Here is a 20107-nt window from a genome sequence, read left to right on the forward strand (position 1 = left end):
TCAATTTCAACAAATTAACGCACCAAAAATATTTTCAAGGCAAGTCCAAATCATTTCCATTACAAGTCAATCACAACCAACATATATAATCTCAATTCTTCCCCCTCCCCCCTCCCCCCCCCAAACACTTAAAATACATATTGTTCTCAATGTGTAAAAGGGTAAACCAAAATAAAGAAAGGAATACTCCCCTATTGATGTGATTGAAGTACGCGAATATGAAGCTTCATAATACAGTATGAAGTTTATGTTCCATTTGCCTCAATTCTACAAAAAGGAAACTTCATGAATTCCATTTGTAACAATTAGTACTAAAACCTAAAATACAAAATGGCAAATAAACTAGGTAAGGGTTAAAAGATGCAAAAGTGACAAAGACATGAAGAGTTTTTGCAAATAATTCTTTGCCAAAATTTTTCACATCATCACACAACATTTCCCAAACTTTTCATGTATTTAGCACAAATATCACTCTCTTTACCTAGAATAAGAAGTATAAGCATGTTTCCTTCTCTAGATAATTATAACATCACCATATAGTAATAAAATTAGGAGTAAAACACAATCTAAGAAATATACATTATGCACATGTTCAATTTCACCCCTAAAATACAGCTAAAATTGCTAAATTCTTCACATATTCAAAATTTATCATCCAGTCAAGCTCTATATGAAGACTAAGCAATCAGATTGGCTAAAATGTCACCATATAAGGAATGTATACATGTAAGCTTAATAAACAAGTTACATTTTAGCAATTTGAACCATCCAATTATGCTTAACAACATTCCAAGAGCAATTACTCCATTGATCATAAAATTGGAATATACATAAAGTGAAACATTGCATAGATCATCATAATCCCACATTTGATCATCTAAACATGCTTAAAAATGTTAAATAAACATAATGGATCTGATATTCATCAACAAATAACATCACAAATTCACCATTCAACGTATGTCATTAAACTCAAAACATATGCATATGATGAATATTAAAATATCAAGTTAAATTCAATAAATTTATCTCAAATTGGTAGAGTAATATTTGGTGATGCAAATGATGTAAAAACCCCTATAAAACACCCTTAAATTGACCCCCAATTGCTTGAAATAGAAACTATGAACCCTAACCTTAATCCGATTTTTGAGTTATTTTTCTTGGATTTTAATCAGTTAAAAATGTTCTATGAAGGTTAAATGATATTTGCTGGATGATTTCTTGCAAGAAAATAGTGTATAAGAGGAGATTGGTAAAGTGTGTATTAGTATGTGTGAGAAAACGTGAGGTAAGGAGAAGAAGAATAAGAAAAATGCAGCCTGCGTTTTTGTTACTTAAAAAGTACCCTAAAAATGTGAGCATAAAAAGCGACTTCTAACCTGTGTTTTCATCCTGCATTTTCAGTTGAAAAGTCACAGAACACAATACGCAAGCTCTTGAATATGTGACCCAAGGTTGCGCTTTTCTAAGCTCGCATTTTTGTTGGAAACTTGCAGAATTGAAAATGCGACTTCAGAAAACGTGACCTTAGGTCACGTATTCTCTGAACCTACATTTTCTTCGGCAATTTTTTTTGCAGAAATTTTAACTTTCCAAATTTGCACATATTACCCCAATTGCTCAAAATGTATCCTAAATCATTCTTTTGTCAAAATAATCAATGCACCCATATGTAAAATGATTAAAAATGCATTTTACCTTTCTTTAATAAATCAAAAATATTAAATACTCAAATTGAGGAATGGAGTTCCTCAATCAAATTTCATTTTTTTCACCTCATTTGGTCATCTTTGCTTCTTTTTCCCAAACCTACAAGAGAAAAATAACAAAACAACTTAAACGCATAATTTAAACATAAAATCATACCAAAATAACATAAACTTAAACAAACATTGGGTTGACTCCCAACAAGCGCTTCTTTATAGTCATTGACTTAACTATTTCACCTCATTTTTTAAGGAGGCTTTGTTAAAAAATAATCCACCATTTTAAAACGTGGTAGATCATTAAAAGGTGGTTTGATAGCAAAAGCCACATATTCAAATGATAAGAGAGATGGAAGTGACTTACCAATCTCAAGTGAGTCATAGATATTCTTTGAATCTGTGTCACTTGATAATTCACCAAAAGAACATCCATATAATCTTGTTGGGTGATTATGACCTTGGAACCTTCATTTGTAATACACTCCTCAAGAGGAGTTATATATACATCATTCATGCTTGCCTTCTGAGGTTCAAATTTTATTCTAAAGGCATTATCATATGAAATGGACATTTTCTCATTAAAACGCACATTAGATACATCATTTTGATCAAAATGCAATCCAGTTTCACACGCAACATTACCACCATTCATGCTAGGGTTATTTTACATATTATTAGAAGAAATAATTTCACACAAAATATACAATTGATCTTGTATTCTACCAAAGTGAGAAGCTAATTCATCTAACCCATCCTCAACCCAAGCAAAATGATTGAAGGTCGCTTTAGCTAGATTTTCTATAACTAAATCAAATTGATTAGAAAATTTTTCTATTTCTAGCTCCCAAGATGGATTAGAATCATTAGCTAATTGTTCACTCTCTAATTCCCAAGATAAAGATGCATTAGCTAACCTTTCTATTGCCAATTTCCAAGATGGTTTAGATTCATATTGGATAATTTCGGATTGGTAATCATATAAAATACACATTGATTATCCCAACCGTAAGCATAAAAATTGCCCCAATTAGGACCATTTTTATCAAAATAAGGGTAACAATGCCCACATTCATCATAATAATCTACATTTTGTACTTGCCTACATGTATGAGTTGCATGATAACTTCCACATAAGTCACAAATCATATAATTAGAATTAAAAGTATTAAAATTCCTCTTTTGTTCAATCTCATACATAATGGTGTCCAATTGAACTTTTAACGTTATATAATCAAGTTTATCCTTTAAGCACCTTAAACCGTTTTCAAAAAACGTACCTTCGGATATCTTTTGGTTACCTCTATTCATGGAGTTTTGCACTTGGTAACAATACATTGCCGATCGTCCACTTCTCATACATTGTCTCTCATGTTTACTACTCTCCTTGAGTTCCTAAACATATCTTCAAAATAACTCAAAAACAAGTTTAGTTACGAAGAATAGGTGACTCAACACATACAAATAAAGACTTAAGAAATATACAAGACACAACAAACACAACAAGACAAGTAAGTGTCTAAACTAATAAAGTTATTTTTCACGCCGATATTGCCAAATCTTCCCCGACAACGGTACCAAAAATTTGACGAGCTTGGGGTATACATATATCAATTAGCTCATTCATAGTCAAATTTTACATTTATAAAATCCTAAATACCCCACACGTGATTTTTCGCAAGTATACCAATTAAGATTCAGTATAGGGTATTAAAGATCGAACCCACAAAAAAGATTGCCAATTACCGATGTTTTTTGAACTCCTTTATTATTTAGACTATCACAAGTGCAAGAAATTAACTCTACACTACAGACATAAGATAAAAGTAATAAAAATAACAATAGAAAACTTTTAGAGGTATGGAATTTCTCACTACTCTTACAAATAAAATTACCGGTTAAGTGAATGTTATTATATTGGCTAGTTATGGCGTAATTTCCTAATGTATGTGAAACCTACTCTCGTAGTGAATCAACTATACTTGTAGCTATACTATACCTACTCTTGTGGTTATGAAATTAATTACAAACTCATTTCTTCTATGAAATTACATGAAACAAATCACTAAAATCACATAGGTGCACCTCTACTCTCATGAATGTACTCCATAAGTTTATCACTTCCTTGAACTAGTGTTAAATCTCAATTTTCATTTGCAAACTTAACACATTAAAATTATCATAATTAATGGCCGGTTAATAATGATTAGAAAAGAAAAAGTAAGAAATAATTTAGTCAAAATAATATCATCATAACTAAGTAAATATCACTAATAAGATATAGAAAGTTCATCCATAACTCTAGGTATAAACTTTAGCAAAATATGAAAACAAACACCAAACTTGTATTATAGTTAAACATGAAATCAAACACAAAAGAGAAATGCTAGGAGAGAAGTCACCCTTGTCACATGAGTTTCAAGCTCTCCATCTTTGCTCTCAAATCTTCATCCAAATCTAGTTATAAGTATAAGAAAGAAAAACTACACTAACTATACTACATTAATGAACTAAGAAAAACTACTGAAAACTATATTTTGGTGGAGTTTCTCTAGCCTTCCAAAGTCGTAAAAAATGTTGTCCAAGACTGCTATTTATAGAGAGATTCAAGATCAAGAAGAGTTGATTCTAGTTGGCATTTTTTACTCTTGAAACTCCCAAAAGTTACTTTTACATGATTCTATACTTGCTTGCTCAGATACAGCGGAATTCTTACAGAAAAATGGGTCAAAAAGTTTGTGTGAATAGAGCACAAGTTGAAGAGCAAGTTACAACCAAAATTGAAGAATACGCGACCTCGAAAACGTGACTTGAGGTTGCGTATTGTACCCACATTTTGCTCTTTTGCAGGTTTACTCATCTCTGGTCAAGTCTTCTCTTTGCTTAGTTTTTTGTCCAACTTTAACTGATATTTTTCTTGATAATGCAGGCTCAAATAACTCTTGCACAAAATATGAAAGTTATAGTCCAATTGCTCTAGAATCATCCAATTTGGAGTTTTGTGGATCAATAAATAAAATACCCTTGACTGGTCAATCCCCTGTTTCAACTTTTGACAACAAAATTATACTTCTGTATTTTGACATTTTGACAATGAAAACGACTGAACCAAACTTCTAGGTCTTCACAAGAAATGTATATCTATCTTCTAGTTTTAAAATGATTTAAAAATCACCTCAATCCAATGCGTGTAACTCAAAATATAGTCGAAATACCACAAGGTGTCAAACTTGGAAAACTCCGTTCTTTTTATTCTTGATTGCATTTCCTCTTTTGAACATTTGGCACTTTATGTCTTCTTTAAATCACTTTGTATCATCAATAATCATTCAAATATCTTGTCAAGTAACTCCAATTGATAATTGAATCATTGAACCTACAAAAACATGAAGTTTTCACCATTAAAATCCATAGAAATGCAATTTTTGACACTTAACCCGCAAAATACATATTTTCACTGGAAACTTAGTTCATTAGCTATAAAATTAAATAAAATATACCAAAATCAAATAATAAAACACACTTTTTTTTTAAAGATGTAGTAGCTGATTTTATTCCTTGAAGCAAATAGCCAGTGCCGAAGGGGGGCATAGACCATACCTCCCAAGCTGACAATGCATGTATTAAACTAGGGTGGACCTAACATTTTCGAAGGGAAGGGATGCCAAGCCTGTGACGCCCCGAAAAAAAAATGAGTTTGAGAACCCGGAAATTTTCTAATTTTCTAGGGTTTATTTTTTAAAACGCCCGCCTTTTCTACATTTTCTTGATTAGAAAAATTCCCCAGATAAAGTTTATGAGCAAAAATAGTTTTAAAATGATTTTTCTAGTATCGGTTAGTTTTTGAGAAATTAAAAGTGTATTTTGGACGTGGGACCCGCTAGTGCGGTAAATGCATTATATTTTTTAACCACTTGTTGGAATTTTGTATTAAGTGATATTATTTTACAAAGTGTTAAGATATTTTTATTGGAGAGACAAAAGGATAGAGTTGCATTAATGAAGTGACATGTGTCACTTTAAGAGAGGTTGCCACTTATTTGACTTGTTTGACTTTTGACCTTTCTTACTAATTGTTGATTAAATATCTCAAATTTGCCACAAAAATCACCATTTCTTTCTCTTCTTTGGCCGACCAACCTTAAGGAAGAAAGGAAGAGAGCTCTTCACCATTTTAGCTAACATCTAGCTCAAATCATCCAACCCAAGTGCTGAAATTTGTTTCTACTCCATACACTCCTTCCATTTGGTGCTAGTGAGTGATTTGGTGAAGTTTTTTTGGAGGAGCTAAGGTGGTCTACCACTTCCTCTCTCTTGTTTACTTGGTAAGTAGTGATTGACTATCCTCTTACACCTAATGATGTTGAATTTATGCCTAATGGTGGCTATTGTGTTAGAAATTGTGGTTTATTTCTTGGTTTGAAGTGATTTGGTTAAGTTTTTATTTTTTGAAGAATTTTCTGGTTTTATGTGATCTTGATGGTGTGGTTGTTTTTTATGGTTGGTAATAAGGGGCTATGGCTCTAGTAGGTGCATATGATTGGTAATTGCAACCAATTTCTGTTTTGGACCAAAAATTGAAAAGTAAGGGTTTTGTGATGAACATTCTGTCCGAAATTTTAGGTCCTAGATGGAGGCCGAATTGGCCTTAGCTCAGAACATGAAAGTTGTAGGGAATGACATTTTAAAGGTGCCTACAAAATTTCAGGTCAATCGGAGTAGTGTGGAATGAGAAAAGCCGAATTTACTGTTGCTGTTCTGGGTTCATCAGGATGTAAGAACTGCGTCTGAAATTGGTTGTTTTGACTGGAATTGGTTTGGATTTTGTTGTTGGTGTCTTCTGATGAAATGTAACTCGATGCCTTAGCTATCATATGCCTTTGGAATCAATGCATTTGGACCTGTGTAGACTGAGTTGGACGAATTACAGCATTGTGTGATTTGGGAACCTGCAATTACGATTCTGGTTTGGTATTCTGCATATTTGACCTAGTTGTGCTAGGATTTGGACTGAGTGACCTTCTACATTGTTGTAGCCCTGGTTCTTAGCTTCAAAACGGTGGGTCTTGGACCTCCATCCGATACTCGTAGTACCTTTGGTACCATTACCGCAAAAGGACGTCAAAACTGTTTTTCTAGTTTTGAGCTTAACTTTCATTTCCGGACTTTTCCCTAGCTTGACTTGTATGAGTACTACTTGGAGCTTGCTGAATGGCTATTGGATGAGCTTGTTGTTGTGTGTGTACCTTTGGGACTGGTTGAGGAAATCATGAAGCCATGACGGCTGGAAAAGTAAGCAAATTCAGGGGAAGTGCTGTCCGAACTTTTAAAGGACTTGGTTGCTTTGCGTTTGTGCTTTAGGGCTTGGACTTGAATGATGAAATTGGCTATATTGGACAAGGATTATGAGCCGTGGAGGTGAGTGACCTCAAACTATTTCCAAAGTACTTGTGAAATGTTTCTTGCATTAGTTATTCGATTGCATCTCATGCGTGCTTGCATGTGAATTCATGATATGATTTTGGCTTCAATGAGTTCTGGGAAAGTCTTGTGCTGGACACCAACGTCTCCACTCTGTTTGTGGTTCATGTTCATGTTATCTGGAGCTCAAAAAGGGGCTCCCTCTCTCTGTTCGTGTGTTATGATCTATTTGAGCGTTGGGTGTTCAAGTGCTATGATTTCACCGGCTCACGAGAGCACTAAACGGACATTTGATCTCTGAATCATGACATCATCGAAATCATCGAAATGCCACATTGTGAAATATATTTGCTTAATGATTTTTCTGGTTACTCGCTGAGCTTCTAACTCACCCCAAAAATATTTTATTCCCCTCCACAGGGCTCAAGGCGAAGGAAGGACTTATAGTACTTGTGCACGTGATTGGATGGCCTATGTTTTGTACAGTTTTGATTTGGAATCATTTTATGTATAGTTGGGAATTGTTTCCGCTGCAATTGTGACATGTAATTATTGGAGAATTTGATGTAATATTTGAGTTTTATCTTGTAATCTGTTTGAGGAATGTAGTGAACGACTGAGTCCCGGCGAGAGTTGGGCAGGCGGCCCGCTAACCCCTTTGGTTCGCCTTAGGGGAAAGTGGGGTCGTCACAAAGCCTGTCTAACCTAAATGCCCCTCGGGCTAGAGTAAGGAGCTCCGAAAGATGGTGATAGGTTCTATCACAGCCTTCGTCACAGCCAGTATTAGATAAGCTATCAGCCACTTGATTACCCTCTCAGAAGCAGTGAGTGATGCTAGCGACATGGGGCAGCAACTAAAGGAGGGACCGGACTTCCATATCAATACTCCACGGGCATCAAAATGCTTGCTGCAGTATTTGAACAAGTACCAGAGAGTCCACCTCCACGTGCACTCTCACAAAGCCACGAGAGATGCACAAGTTAAGTCCAAAGAGAAGAGCTTTTGACTCAGCCTGGATGCTAGTACAACTCCCAACAAATGTGAAAAACGCGAACAGGAGCTTACCTCCACCATCCCTTAAAACACCACCACCTCCTGCCCATCCCGGATTTCCCCTGGAGCAGCCATCCGTGTTGAGTTTAAGCTCTCCCATCCTCGGCCTCAACCATTTCACCAACTTGAAAGACTCCTGACCGCGATGAGAGCCGAGAGAATCGTAGAATGCTTGCCATGTCGGGAGAGCCCAGGAGAGTCCCGGGTATTTCAGGTAGAAAAGATTCCGTACATCGTCAAAAATAAAACCACAGATAGCACGTGGAGCGTAAGCGACCCCTTCGAACCGTGCTTTGTTCCTAGCCTTCCAAATATTCCAACAGATCAAAGAAGGGATAACCAGATGGGCAAACTGTAGGAACTCATTCGTATCCGATTTAAACCACCAACTAGCCATATATCCCCGTAGCGAGGCACCCACATACAAAACCCCAGAAGGAGCGCCAAAAAACTACCATACCGCACCGGCTACTTCACCCCCACAAAATAGATGGTCTAGAGTCTCAACACTAGCCTCAGTACAACAGAAGCACTTTGAGGGGCCCGAGATGCCAAATTTACATATCGTAGAGTCCAGTGGCAACCGATCTCACAATAATCGAAGCATAAAGAATGAAATTTTAAGCGGAACAATCGGATGCCATACCCGAGAGAAAATAAAAGACCGCGGCACATAACTACGTACTAACTCGAAAGTCGTGCGCACCGTGAAAGCCCCTGACTGTGAGGGAGCCCAGACCATAACGTCCTCCTCACCCTCCTCTATCCGCAGGAGGGCAAACCGGGCGATCTCGGCTACTGTGTCGGCAGGCACCCATTCCACCAGTAGTTGGTAGTTCCATCTACCATCTAATAAGAAGTCGGAGATCCTATGATCCGAAATACTTCCCAACCGCGAGGACAGCGCCCAGAACCTAGCCAGTTATCGAACGAGAAATGTGAGCTCCCCGATCGAATAACAAAAGTGATGTGCCGCTCAGCCACTTCCCGCACCTAAAGCATCCTACGCCACGTGGAAGAAACCTCCACTGAGCCACCTACCATACCTGGGTGAGCATGAGCGACATACTTCGCCATCATGAAAATAGCCCACAGAGACGACTTATGTCGAAACCTCCACACAACTTCACAGAAAAAGCCCTAACCACATCTGACAAGGACCGAAAACCCACCCCACCCTCCTCTTTAGTAGCGCAAAGGTCCCTCCAGCGAATCCAGTGGTGTTTGGCTATACCCTCAACGGAACCCCAAAGGAAGTTAGCAAAGAGCCTCTCAAGTGTGACCAACGTCGACTTCGGGGGATGAGCCATAGCCAATAAATGAAGAGGAATCGAAGACAGCACATGTTTGATAAGAACAACCTTACCTCCTGGAGACAACAGTCGGTTCTTCCAAGAGCTGATCTTAGAGTACACCACATTGCTCAAGTCCTGAAAGAAAGCCTTCTTTTGCCTCCCCACAAATAGCGGACACCCAAGGTAGCGTACCGGGAACTCCTCTTGCGAGAAACCCGTAATAAGCTGGATTATAGCTCTCCTGCCCCGAGGCAACGACGAGTGAACCATAAATCCACTCTTCGCAGCATTTATTCTCTGTCCTGAGACACCTTCATACCTTGCCAGCGTTTCCATAAGCAACCTCAAGGAAGACGTTGAGGCACTAGAAAAGATAAGGATATCGTCCGCAAACCCCAAGTGAGTAATAGAAGGACAAGCCCGAGGAACCTTGAACCCACAAAAACTAGGGCACTGCAGCAGTTAGTTTAACATACGAGACAGGACCTCAGCTCCTAGAATGAACAAGGAAGGGGATAGCGGGTCCCTCTGCCGGAGCCCTCGCGAAGCTGGGAAGAAGCCACGAGGCATCCCATTAAGAAGAACCGAGAACCATGGATTAGATATCAGACGCCAAACCATATCTATCCACCCTTCGCCAATACCAAATGCACGCAAGACGTTAATCAGGAAGATCCATGAGACCCTGTCATAGGCCTTTGTCATGTTCAATTTCAGTGCAACATTTCCCCTCTATTTTTCCTTCCAATCCCCGAAATCACCCCCTGAGCAAGTAAATAGTTATCGGAGATTTGACGTCCACGGACAAAATCACTCTGATTAGGAGAGATAATACAGCGCAACAGCGGAGCTAACCTCTCTGCCAGAATTCGAGATAGCACCTTGTTGAGAAAATTGAACAGGCTTATAGGCCGAAACTGTGCAAAAGAAGCTGGGTTTTGCACCTTGGGAATTAACACAATGAAAGTTGTTGTGACCCTCCTTGGCACCTCCGCTCCACAGAAGAAACTGACAATAGCATTATAAATGTCCTAAGCAATGATGTCCCAAGCAAAAGTGAAAAACTTACCTGGGTACCCATCAGGTCTCGCGGCACTGTCCCCATCCATAGCAAAAATCACGCGTCGCACCTCCTCCATCGTAGGAACCCCCTCCAACATCTCATTATCAGAAGCCTGGAGTAACTTGGGGATAATAGGTGATAAATCCCAAGAAGAGGTAGGCTCCGCCGAGAAGGGTGATGAGAAATACCGAACCGCCTCGTCTCCTATGCCATCCTCCGAATCGATCTAGTTGCCTTGCTCATCCTGGATCCGATGAACAAATAATTATAATCTCCTCTGCTTAACTACTGAGTGAAAGAACTTAGTGTTCTTGTCCCCCAATTCTAGCCATCGGACCTTCGCTTTTTGCCTCCAAAAATTCTCCTCCACTAGCAAGCACCGCCGCCACTCAACATTGGCACGTTGTAATGTCTCCTGGGCATCACTTGACCCATCCTCCTCCAACCACTTCTCCGCTGCACGCACAGCCTCCTCTGCTCGCCTCGTGTTGCCAAGAATGTTCCCGAAACATCGTTTATTCCAGCTTTTAATATCCGCTTTTAGGCGGGACAACTTAGAACAAACTATTTGGAAAGGGGAGCCAAAACACCCTTGCTGCCAGGAGGCTTGAACAACATCCCTAAAGCCAGAATGGGACGTCCATGCATTTATAAATCGAAAGGAGCGGGGCTTCCCCTCCACTCGTGACGTGACAGAGAACAAGAGGGGGGAGTGGTCTGACGGGTCCCTAGCAAGATGGGAGACCGACACTGCGAGACCAGCATCATAGCATGAGGCATTAAGTAAGAGCCGGTCCAGTCGCTTCCAAATTCTTGCCCGACCCAAGCGATTATTACACCACGTATACGAGGAGCCAGAGAAACCAGCATCAAACAACTCCGCAGAAGTCATGCAGTCCAAGAAATCAAGTGCTTCCGATAAACGGAAAGGCAAACCTCCTTTCTTTTCCCCCGCATCAATCACAACGTTGAAGTCCCCACCAACAAGCCACGGCCCATGCAGAGGCTTGTCCCGCAACAGATCCCTCCACAATGCCCGTCTCTCCTCCCTCGTGCACAATGCATGGACGACGGAGACAATCAAATGGATGGGAAGACAATTATGATAAACAAGAAACGATGCATGCTGCACCCCCTCACCCACCATCACCAACTTAAACGGGTCATTATAAAACAACCATAAAGAGCCAGAAGTATTACTAACTTCAGTGCCAAAATGGAGCTTCTACCTAAAACCTTTCGCGAGCATAAAATTCACTCGAGTTTCACAAACTACTAGGAGTTGAATGTGATTCTGCGAAATAATTTTGCGAAGTCATCTAAAATGAGAAGGTTTGGACAAACCTCTTATATTCCAGAAGAGCGAGCTAATCATCAGACAATGCTTGGAAGGAATTATGCGATTTGGGTATTGAAGAGCGGAGAGTCCTATCTGACGGGACTATTGAGCGATAGCCCTTGTGCTTTCGGACCGCCTGGAGTGAGTCATCCCGCGCACACGGAGTATCGTTTGAGACACTTGGCAGCACCACCTCAAGAGTAGGCTGACCTCGCGGTGAGAGATTTCCTGCTGAAACGGGCAGCTGCACCACGCTCCCGTCCTCCCCTGGTACCTCACACGGCTCTGGGCCAACGCCACACAGCATAGGCTTATCACCAGCCCCCAATCCAGGCTCAGGAGCAACCGCACCAATAGAGGTTGGTGGAGACGTCACACCCACCTCCAAAGCAAGGAAAGGAACAGGCTGCTCCGTTGTCCCCTCCACAGAACCAACCTCGCCAGCCGCATCAGGGATTTCAGAACCATCCAGGAGTCCCTCCTGAACATGGGCCTCAGCCTGCCCAAGCGCAGCAGCAGCAACAACAGGTCGCGCAGCCTGCTCATGCACACCAGCGGCAGCAGGTTTCGCACCAGCAGGTCCTGCACCCACCGCTGCCGAACCCAGCGTCGAACTGTCCCCTGCCCCAACGACGACAAAAGCCAACTGTGCGGCTTCTCCCTGATCTCCTACCAGACCTGAAGCCTCCCTCGCAGATCCAGCAGCCAGCGCAGCCTTCTTGCGTGACACCATCTTCACCTCTTCGTGAGAGAGTTTCGGTCGTAATTCTGGGTGCTTGATGCGGCACTCTGTTTGGTCATGGCCTTGGCGGTAGCAGTGATCACAGTATTTCGGCATGCTCTCTGGATTGAGCGGCTGCCAGAAGTCGTGCCCCTCTCCTATCTGAATCCAGACCCGTGGTGGCAAATCCTTCAGGAGATCAACCTCAACACAGACCAGAGCCACGCTGGGTCTGGTTATCGCCGCAGTTGCCGAATCAATGAACAACGGCCGCCCCAGGCAAGACACTATCTGGAACAGACATTGCTTATCAAACAAGTGCACTGGGAGCTTTGGAAGGCTGAACCAGACGGATACCAATGAGGATTCCCTATCAACATGGAAGGTAGAGGACCATTTGAACACCCTCATGGGGCTCCCAAATACATACCATACATTGCGCGTCCAAACTCGCAGAATATCTGATTCATTGTGCAGCTTAATCAGGACGTGCCGCGCATCCAACAAACCCATGGAGAAGGCGTCCTTTAAATCCAGCGAGCAAAAGAATTTCTTAATATCCTCCAAGTGAGGTCTGGCCCGGGAAAACTTGCCTACCAGTGCAAACCGGAAAGGTAGTGCGACAGCTTCAATGGCAGAGGGAGAGAAGGATACTGCTGGCTCCCCACGGTGGGTCGACAGCGTCGCTGTGATTGAAGCCCGTTGCTGGGGAGAAGAGAACAGTTCGGAGAATGTCTTTGTTCGAAAGACCGGCGACTCAGAAGGTTGCCCACCCTCAGAAGAGGGTTGGGCCGCCGCCTCAACCATCAGCGGCACTAGTGGCCGGAACCAGCCGCAGTTTCGTACTCAGGGTTAGACGGCTAGGGTTAGACGGCTAGCAGTAATAACCTTTGTAAGAGATAAATTTCATCCCTCATTGATCATGTAAATAATAAAACACACTTAAAATGCACAAAATGTGCACTTATCAAAAATAAATAGTAGATTCATATGTCAAAAGAAATAGAAAGAAAAACTACAAAAAAGAGTCATGGCAAAAATTTTAACAAAATATTATGTTGATTAACGAGAAACGAAGTACAAAAGAAAACGTTTCTTTTCTCTTTTTTTAATAAGTAGGAGGTCTTGAATTGAGGACTACCTACTTACAATCCTTCCCATCTTACCATCCAATTCAACCTTCCCTCCAAAAGAAAATGGTTTTTATTAGAAGCGAATTACTCAATTTCTTTTCTAAGAAATTCTACGTTTTCCGTGAATTCTTTAAAATTTATCTTTACCAATTTGCCATTATAATATTTCTTATAGGTTTTGCTAAGACTATTTTTTGTAATTTTTCTTTCTCTCTCTCTTTTTAAAAAAGATATAGGTCTAGTTATTCCTTGTTGAATTACTTCTATTACTTTTCAAAAGTTTAGGAACATAAGGATAATTTGCGCAACAACTTTTTGCTAAAATTTTCTTTTTCTTAGTTCTTCTTCAGTTTCCATGAAATTTTCTAAGCAAATGTATCATCTAGCACTAAACTTTTCTGAAATCTCGTTTAGCCCACTATAATAGTCTTCATTAATGAAGAGACAATGGCGTTCCATGAACTTCTTCTCTTTTGACTTAGCAAATTAGTGGGTCAATCGATATGGAAAATACCGAAGGTTGGCTAAATGAAATATGAGAAAGGTTTCGATGACTTCTCATTTTTTTAATCTTTGATAAAACATAACTGTGAAGACTCACAGTAAGTAAGATATAAAATACAAAGCATGTACTCCCAATTAGTATAGAAAACTTCTTTTTTTGTTTTGGGAAGAAAGACTTAACAGTTTTTTTGGGGGAGAAGGGGGGTTGAGGGATCATGAGAACCTATTTGTCAAACAGAACATAAAGCTAATCAAAAAAAAAAGCACAAGCATTTTTCTGTAGTTACACAAGAATCAGAAACAAAGAAAACTTCCATGAGTGCATCTAAAACTACTCTAGGCTATCTTCAGTAATGGAATCAACATTGCAGCAATAAGATCTTTCACTCAGGGAGCAATAACCATCCTGTAAACTTTCTCTAGCAATTGACCCTTCTTTTATCCTCAATTGTTCAAGTACAGTAGCTATTTCCCTCGTGCTTGGCCTTTTCCTCGCATTGAGTTTTAGGCATCTTTTGGTAAGCCTAACAACAGCAAGAATTTCCTCTTCTAGTCCTTCATCCGCAGCCATTTTATCCAGAGTTTCAAATAATCGATTCTCCTTTACTGCTTCTCTAAACCGAATAACCAGACCTTCATCCGATTTATCTGAAGAAACAGCCTTCTGCCCTGTTAAAAGTTCGGCAAGAACTACGCCGAAAGCGTAAACATCACTTTTATCGTTGAGTTGCCCTGACCGGAAGTACTCTGGGTCTAAGTAACCAAATGTGCCTCCGACTAGCGTAGTTAAGTGTGTTTTATCAATAGGCACTGACCTCGAAAGCCCGAAATCTGAGACCACTGCCCTATAGTTCTCATCCAACAATATGTTGCTTGACTTTATATCCCTGTGGAAAATGGCTGTAGAAGCATACGAGTGCAAATAAGCAAGCGCTTCTGCAACTTCCGCTGCAATACGCAGACGATTCTCCCAATTGATCATTCCGGCACCAGGGTCATCATGAAGGTGTTGTGAAAGGGTGCCATTTGACACATATTCATAAACAAGCAATGGAACTTCAGTTTCCAAACAGCAACCTAATAATTTCACTATGTGTCTGTGATTTATCTGTGAGAGAATGACAACTTCATTGATAAACTGTGACACTCTACACTGATCAATTTTGTTTGATTTCTTCACGGCGACAATAGTACCATCTGATAGCATTCCTTTGTAGACGGTACCAAGTCCTCCTTGGCCTAGAATACGACTTTCATTGAAATTGTCTGTTGCCTTTTCCAGCTCTTGTGTGACAAAAAGCTTTGTCTCTGATAAATTTCCCTGACTTGAAGATGGTTGCTGTTGTAGCAACAATCCACCGTTTGTCTTGAAGAACCTCTTTTTGGCTTTCTCTTCTTCTATTCTCTTAAGTTTACGGTGCACCCAAATGAAGATTGATACCAAGATTAGAAAGCCAGCTGCCAGTCCAATCCCTGTCAAAAAAAAAAGTGTATCTTTGGGATGAAGTCTTAATGAAAAGCTCTACCAAGGAGAGGACTTAATGATGTTGAAATGTACCTAAAGAAATGAACATAAGCATTGCTCGTCTCGCTCTATCTGGCAGGCATGCATGTGGTGATGATGGACCAAAATTTCTCCCTTTGTGGTAACCTGGTGGACAGGTGCAGTGGTAGCTGCCTGGAGTATTAACGCAGCGAGCCTCCTGGGGGCACTCATTCTTTTCAGGAGATTCACACTCATTGATATCTTCAATCAAGATTGGACACAACCCAAAAAAAAAAGAAAAGAAAAGATTATATATAGTCTCTTATTTATTCCTTAATCATAGGCAGATTACACACTCATTGATACCTTCAATCAAGTTTGGACAGCAACAAAATTTAAAAAAAAATGAAATAAGCAAAACTTTTCTCACACACACACACATATATATATATATTGTAAAATGGGATAAGGCTCCTGCAAAGTTTACCCTTCTTTTTCAAAATATTTTGTATTGTTATAAAAGCACAGCTTAATTGTTTGATCTCAACATGCAAACCCATCCCTTATGAGTGGCTTTTCAACCGATCCGGCCGCAAATGCGTGCAGAAGTTCATGGGTCTTTGCAGACGTCTAGGAAAAATTTTGTTGAGGGGAGCATTAGTTTCCCATTTCGCTATACTCATTTGCTCAGCATAATGCTAATTTGTTGGTTGAAACTAATAATTTGGTTCATAAGATGGATCGGTAATATGTTAACATTTTTTGGGGCCAAACAGAAGCAAGGTAAAGTGCATCATGAGTCACCAAATTTTTTTCAAATTCGATTTGACCCACTATACTATTTTGCGTGTTAGCCAACCGAATTCCTGAGATGTGCTATTTTGACCATTCCATCTTAATACATCTATTAAGTGAGATGGAATTTTCAGCTCATGACGAGACATGACATCCACAAGACATGTTTGCCATTTCACCTAGTCAACAGATAATTAGTAAGTCCAAGGATTAGTGGGTACGTAGGGAATACCAAAAGAGTTCAAGACAATTCTTTCTAAGTAACTTGGTGAAATAGACCTGTAACTTCCGGACGTAGGGCTGGTTTTGAATAGGTGGCCAGCAATTCAGTCAACTGCTTGGTTCGAATTCGGGTTAACCAATTTCGAGTCCAAGCTCAAACTACTCGACTGGAAAGCAAGTCGAGTTTCAAGTGCTACTCAAACTCGATGAACTACTTGTCGAGTATTTATTAATTTAAATAATATATATTTTTAAATACAAAATTATCACTAAGGGTTTATGCTTTCAGATTAATTTTCAAGTTGATTTACATACTTAATAAAATTCTTTAATGGTAAAAAGGTAATAAATTTTGAAATAAACACAATTCAATTTCATTCTCCAGGTTTCGAGCTTAAAGGCTCAAAAATGGGGTATGATTGAACTTTATTTTTGAAAACAACATCGAGTACTTGAGTTTGATATGACTCGATTTTGACTCGAGTCAAGTTCAAGTTTTTTTTTTTTTACCACTTTAGCGAGTTGAGTTCGATCCTCTACTCTTGAGTTCAAACTCAAGTGGAGTAAAATGTCAATAGTGTTCGAGTCGAGTTCTAGTATAGTACTAGTTGACCTCAGCTCAACTTGTATACACCCTTAGAAAAGGGGTATCTCTTCACAAAGGGGTTTATTGGGACCATCGGGACAAGTATTTACTAAAAACCATAGTTATTAAACTCGATTCGGCCGGGTGATCGAATCGGTCAAACCGGTGAACCGGTCATTGGACCGGGTCGGGTTTCAAATTAGATCGTTTGAGCAAGGGAACTGTTGACTAGTCAATGATCCGGCGGTCCGACCGGATTAAACCGGAAACCCGGCCAGTTTTGTCCTTGAACCCGATTTTGTGAAAAAATTTTATTGCTTTTGTAAGAGTTCGAACCTCGAACCTCCACCCGACACTACAACATACTTACCACCAGGCTACTTTGAAATATGCTAATAAATTAGCTTTATTATAATATATAAATATTTTTCAATTCTATCTTTTTTTTTTTCTCTAAAACAAATATATTGGAATCTTTTAATAAAAATTTATTACCCTTCAAACTCTATAAGTTATAAAATGGATTTCAAAAATAACATATACATAATTCATTTTAAAGACAAATATTATTTTTAATAATTTTTTACACTTAAAATTCATAAATAAGTTAGATAATTACACTAAATATAGATAAAATTTTACACTTGAAGTTTGGTATATTACTAAATAACTTTATATTTGATTGATTCTTGTATGAATTAATTATTTTATAGCAAATTAAATTAAATGAGCTTTTGCTATGACATTATTTATTACAATTTATATCATATATCTTATATAAAAAATTATGAAATATAATATTTAAATATATTTAGTGACCCACCGGTTCAATCACTCACCCACCAGTTGAACCAATAACCCATTAACCCATCTCCTTCGCCGGGTTCCTTCTCGGGTTGGGTTTAATAACTATGTTAAAACACATTCTCCACATCGTTTGTTGAGTGTGTGCGTGAGTAGTACTTAAGTTCTATGGGTGCAACCAAAAGTCTTGTATCTTGTGGGGTTAATTTAGGTGTTACTTGTTAACTTCTTGTAAAAAAAAAAAAAAAAACAAAGTGGTAAGACCAAGTATAGAGCCCAAGGGACAAGAAGTTGAGGAGTCGGCGGCCGAGCCCCGGTAGATGATGGCCCTACCTACAGCGGTTCTAGGGTAACAAAATTCCTTATTAAGTAAATTTCCACATGGTCAAGTCCAAGTGACTATCTTCTTTTTTTTATTTTCTTTTTTTAAACCATCTAAAATTCCATCCATTACTACGTTAAGATCACCACTTCAACATGATAAAACAAACTTCTAACACGAATCAAACTCAATTTCATCCAAACATTTTCTGGTATATTGTAACTTGAAGTAAACAAAGAACTATTGAGGTTTTTTATGCTTGTTAAATGAAAAAAAGGATTTTAATTTATCATGGCTTTGCATCCATGTATGTTGTGAAGACAATAGTTACAAGAGATGATTTTCTTCATTTTTTTCTAATGGAAACCCACGCACCAGCAGCCATTATTTTGTCTTAGGACAGATGACAACGTATTTCAAACATTGCAGTCAAGCCTTTCAATTTTCTCTTGTTTTGTATTTCTAACCCAACTTTCAGTAGTTTTGCAATTTAGCTCCATGCACTCTAATTTTAATGTAGTACTATGCCAATAATGCAACGACGCATGTAGTATCTCGTAAATTGCAGCATCTTCCCTTTGACTTTAGCGATTTATTAGAATGAATAGTCACAATGGAGCATTCTAATAGTTTAGTGTCTTATTTGACACGAAAAGTAGTGGATCAGATGAGATTTTGAAATTTTTGGTAACTTATTTTGCGCTTTACCAAAAAAAAAATTGAAAAAAAAGAAGAAATCAAATGGTCTCAAAAAGTGAAGTTAAGCTTGAAAAGGATTGAATTGCATAAGGCAATAAATAATTGTTACATGCTTTTATACGGCAAATAAGATGTAAATGAAGTGCACTAACCTGTTATCATTATCATAAGCTATTCATTAGAAAAATCCTACCTTAGATGTAAACTTAATACTTGCAAAATAAAGTTATAATTATGTTATACCTTGGCATCCATCGTGGAGATAAGGATTTCCTTGATAACCTGTGAGGCATCTGCATGAATATCCCACCCCTCTACTTGAATTTATGCACTCGCTGTTTTGCCCACATATACAAGTACCATTTTTGATAGCTTCATGGCAGCTAATGTTTCCAATTCCCCAATCCAAAGCTAGAGGAGCACGATGAGAATCGACGGCACAGTCTGAAAGGTTAAACTTGTTGAAGTCAGAAAAATCCTTATGTACAACCATAGCGAAGCTACATGGATCAGATTCCCATGATCTGTCCCAGGTATTCATAGTCTGCACGAAAAACGCCATATCTATGAGATCCTTTGGGATAGTGTCCCTGCACAAGGATGGACAGCCGCTGACAATATCACTAGTCCTGATGTCAGTGATATAAGCATATATATCACATCCTATAGCTACAAATTGGTTTTCAGTGTGCGAAACACTGAAATCATCCGTCAGATCATCACTTGATACGGAGTAAGGTGCTGCTATATATTCACTTTCACCGGATGACTTATTATAGACGAAGGGAATAACAAGGTCACCATGAACAATAACATGGTGTTGTGCAATCTCATAGACCTTGGTGTCAAAAATTGTAGGAAAGCTAGCAGGATACGATGAGGTGTTGCATTTAACTTCAAATGATCTCCTTAGATAACAGCCTTTTCCGATGCCAAACGGGTAAGGAACTGTCAAAT

The 20107-nt window shown here is 39.1% G+C and overlaps 1 protein-coding gene across 1 annotated transcript; it reads right to left on the bottom strand.

Moving 5' to 3' along the window:
* Positions 1-14415: 14415 nt before the first annotated feature.
* Positions 14416-19744, bottom strand: LOC113782346 (wall-associated receptor kinase 5-like). Its single transcript, XM_027328238.1, has 3 exons — positions 19394-19744; positions 15795-15983; positions 14416-15709 (listed from the first exon to the last, which is right to left on the bottom strand). Exons 1-3 carry the CDS (start codon positions 19710-19712, stop codon positions 14568-14570), a joined length of 1650 nt encoding a protein of 549 aa, XP_027184039.1. The 5' UTR covers positions 19713-19744; the 3' UTR covers positions 14416-14567.
* Between the last annotated feature and the right edge of the window lie 363 nt (positions 19745-20107).

Source organism: Coffea eugenioides, chromosome 9, assembly GCF_003713205.1.
Source record: "Coffea eugenioides isolate CCC68of chromosome 9, Ceug_1.0, whole genome shotgun sequence".
NCBI lineage: Eukaryota > Viridiplantae > Streptophyta > Magnoliopsida > Gentianales > Rubiaceae > Coffea > Coffea eugenioides.

Excerpts from the sequence above, each read along its gene's own strand:
- LOC113782346 (XM_027328238.1), bottom strand. The coding sequence starts at position 19,712 with ATGGCGTTTTTCGTGCAGACTATGAATACCTGGGACAGATCATGGGAA. Across the intron at positions 15,984-19,393 it reads TCTCCACGATGGATGCCAAG|ATATCAATGAGTGTGAATCT; the intron begins GTATAACATAAT and ends TCTTGATTGAAG. Across the intron at positions 15,710-15,794 it reads GCTTATGTTCATTTCTTTAG|GGATTGGACTGGCAGCTGGC; the intron begins GTACATTTCAAC and ends TTTTTTTGACAG.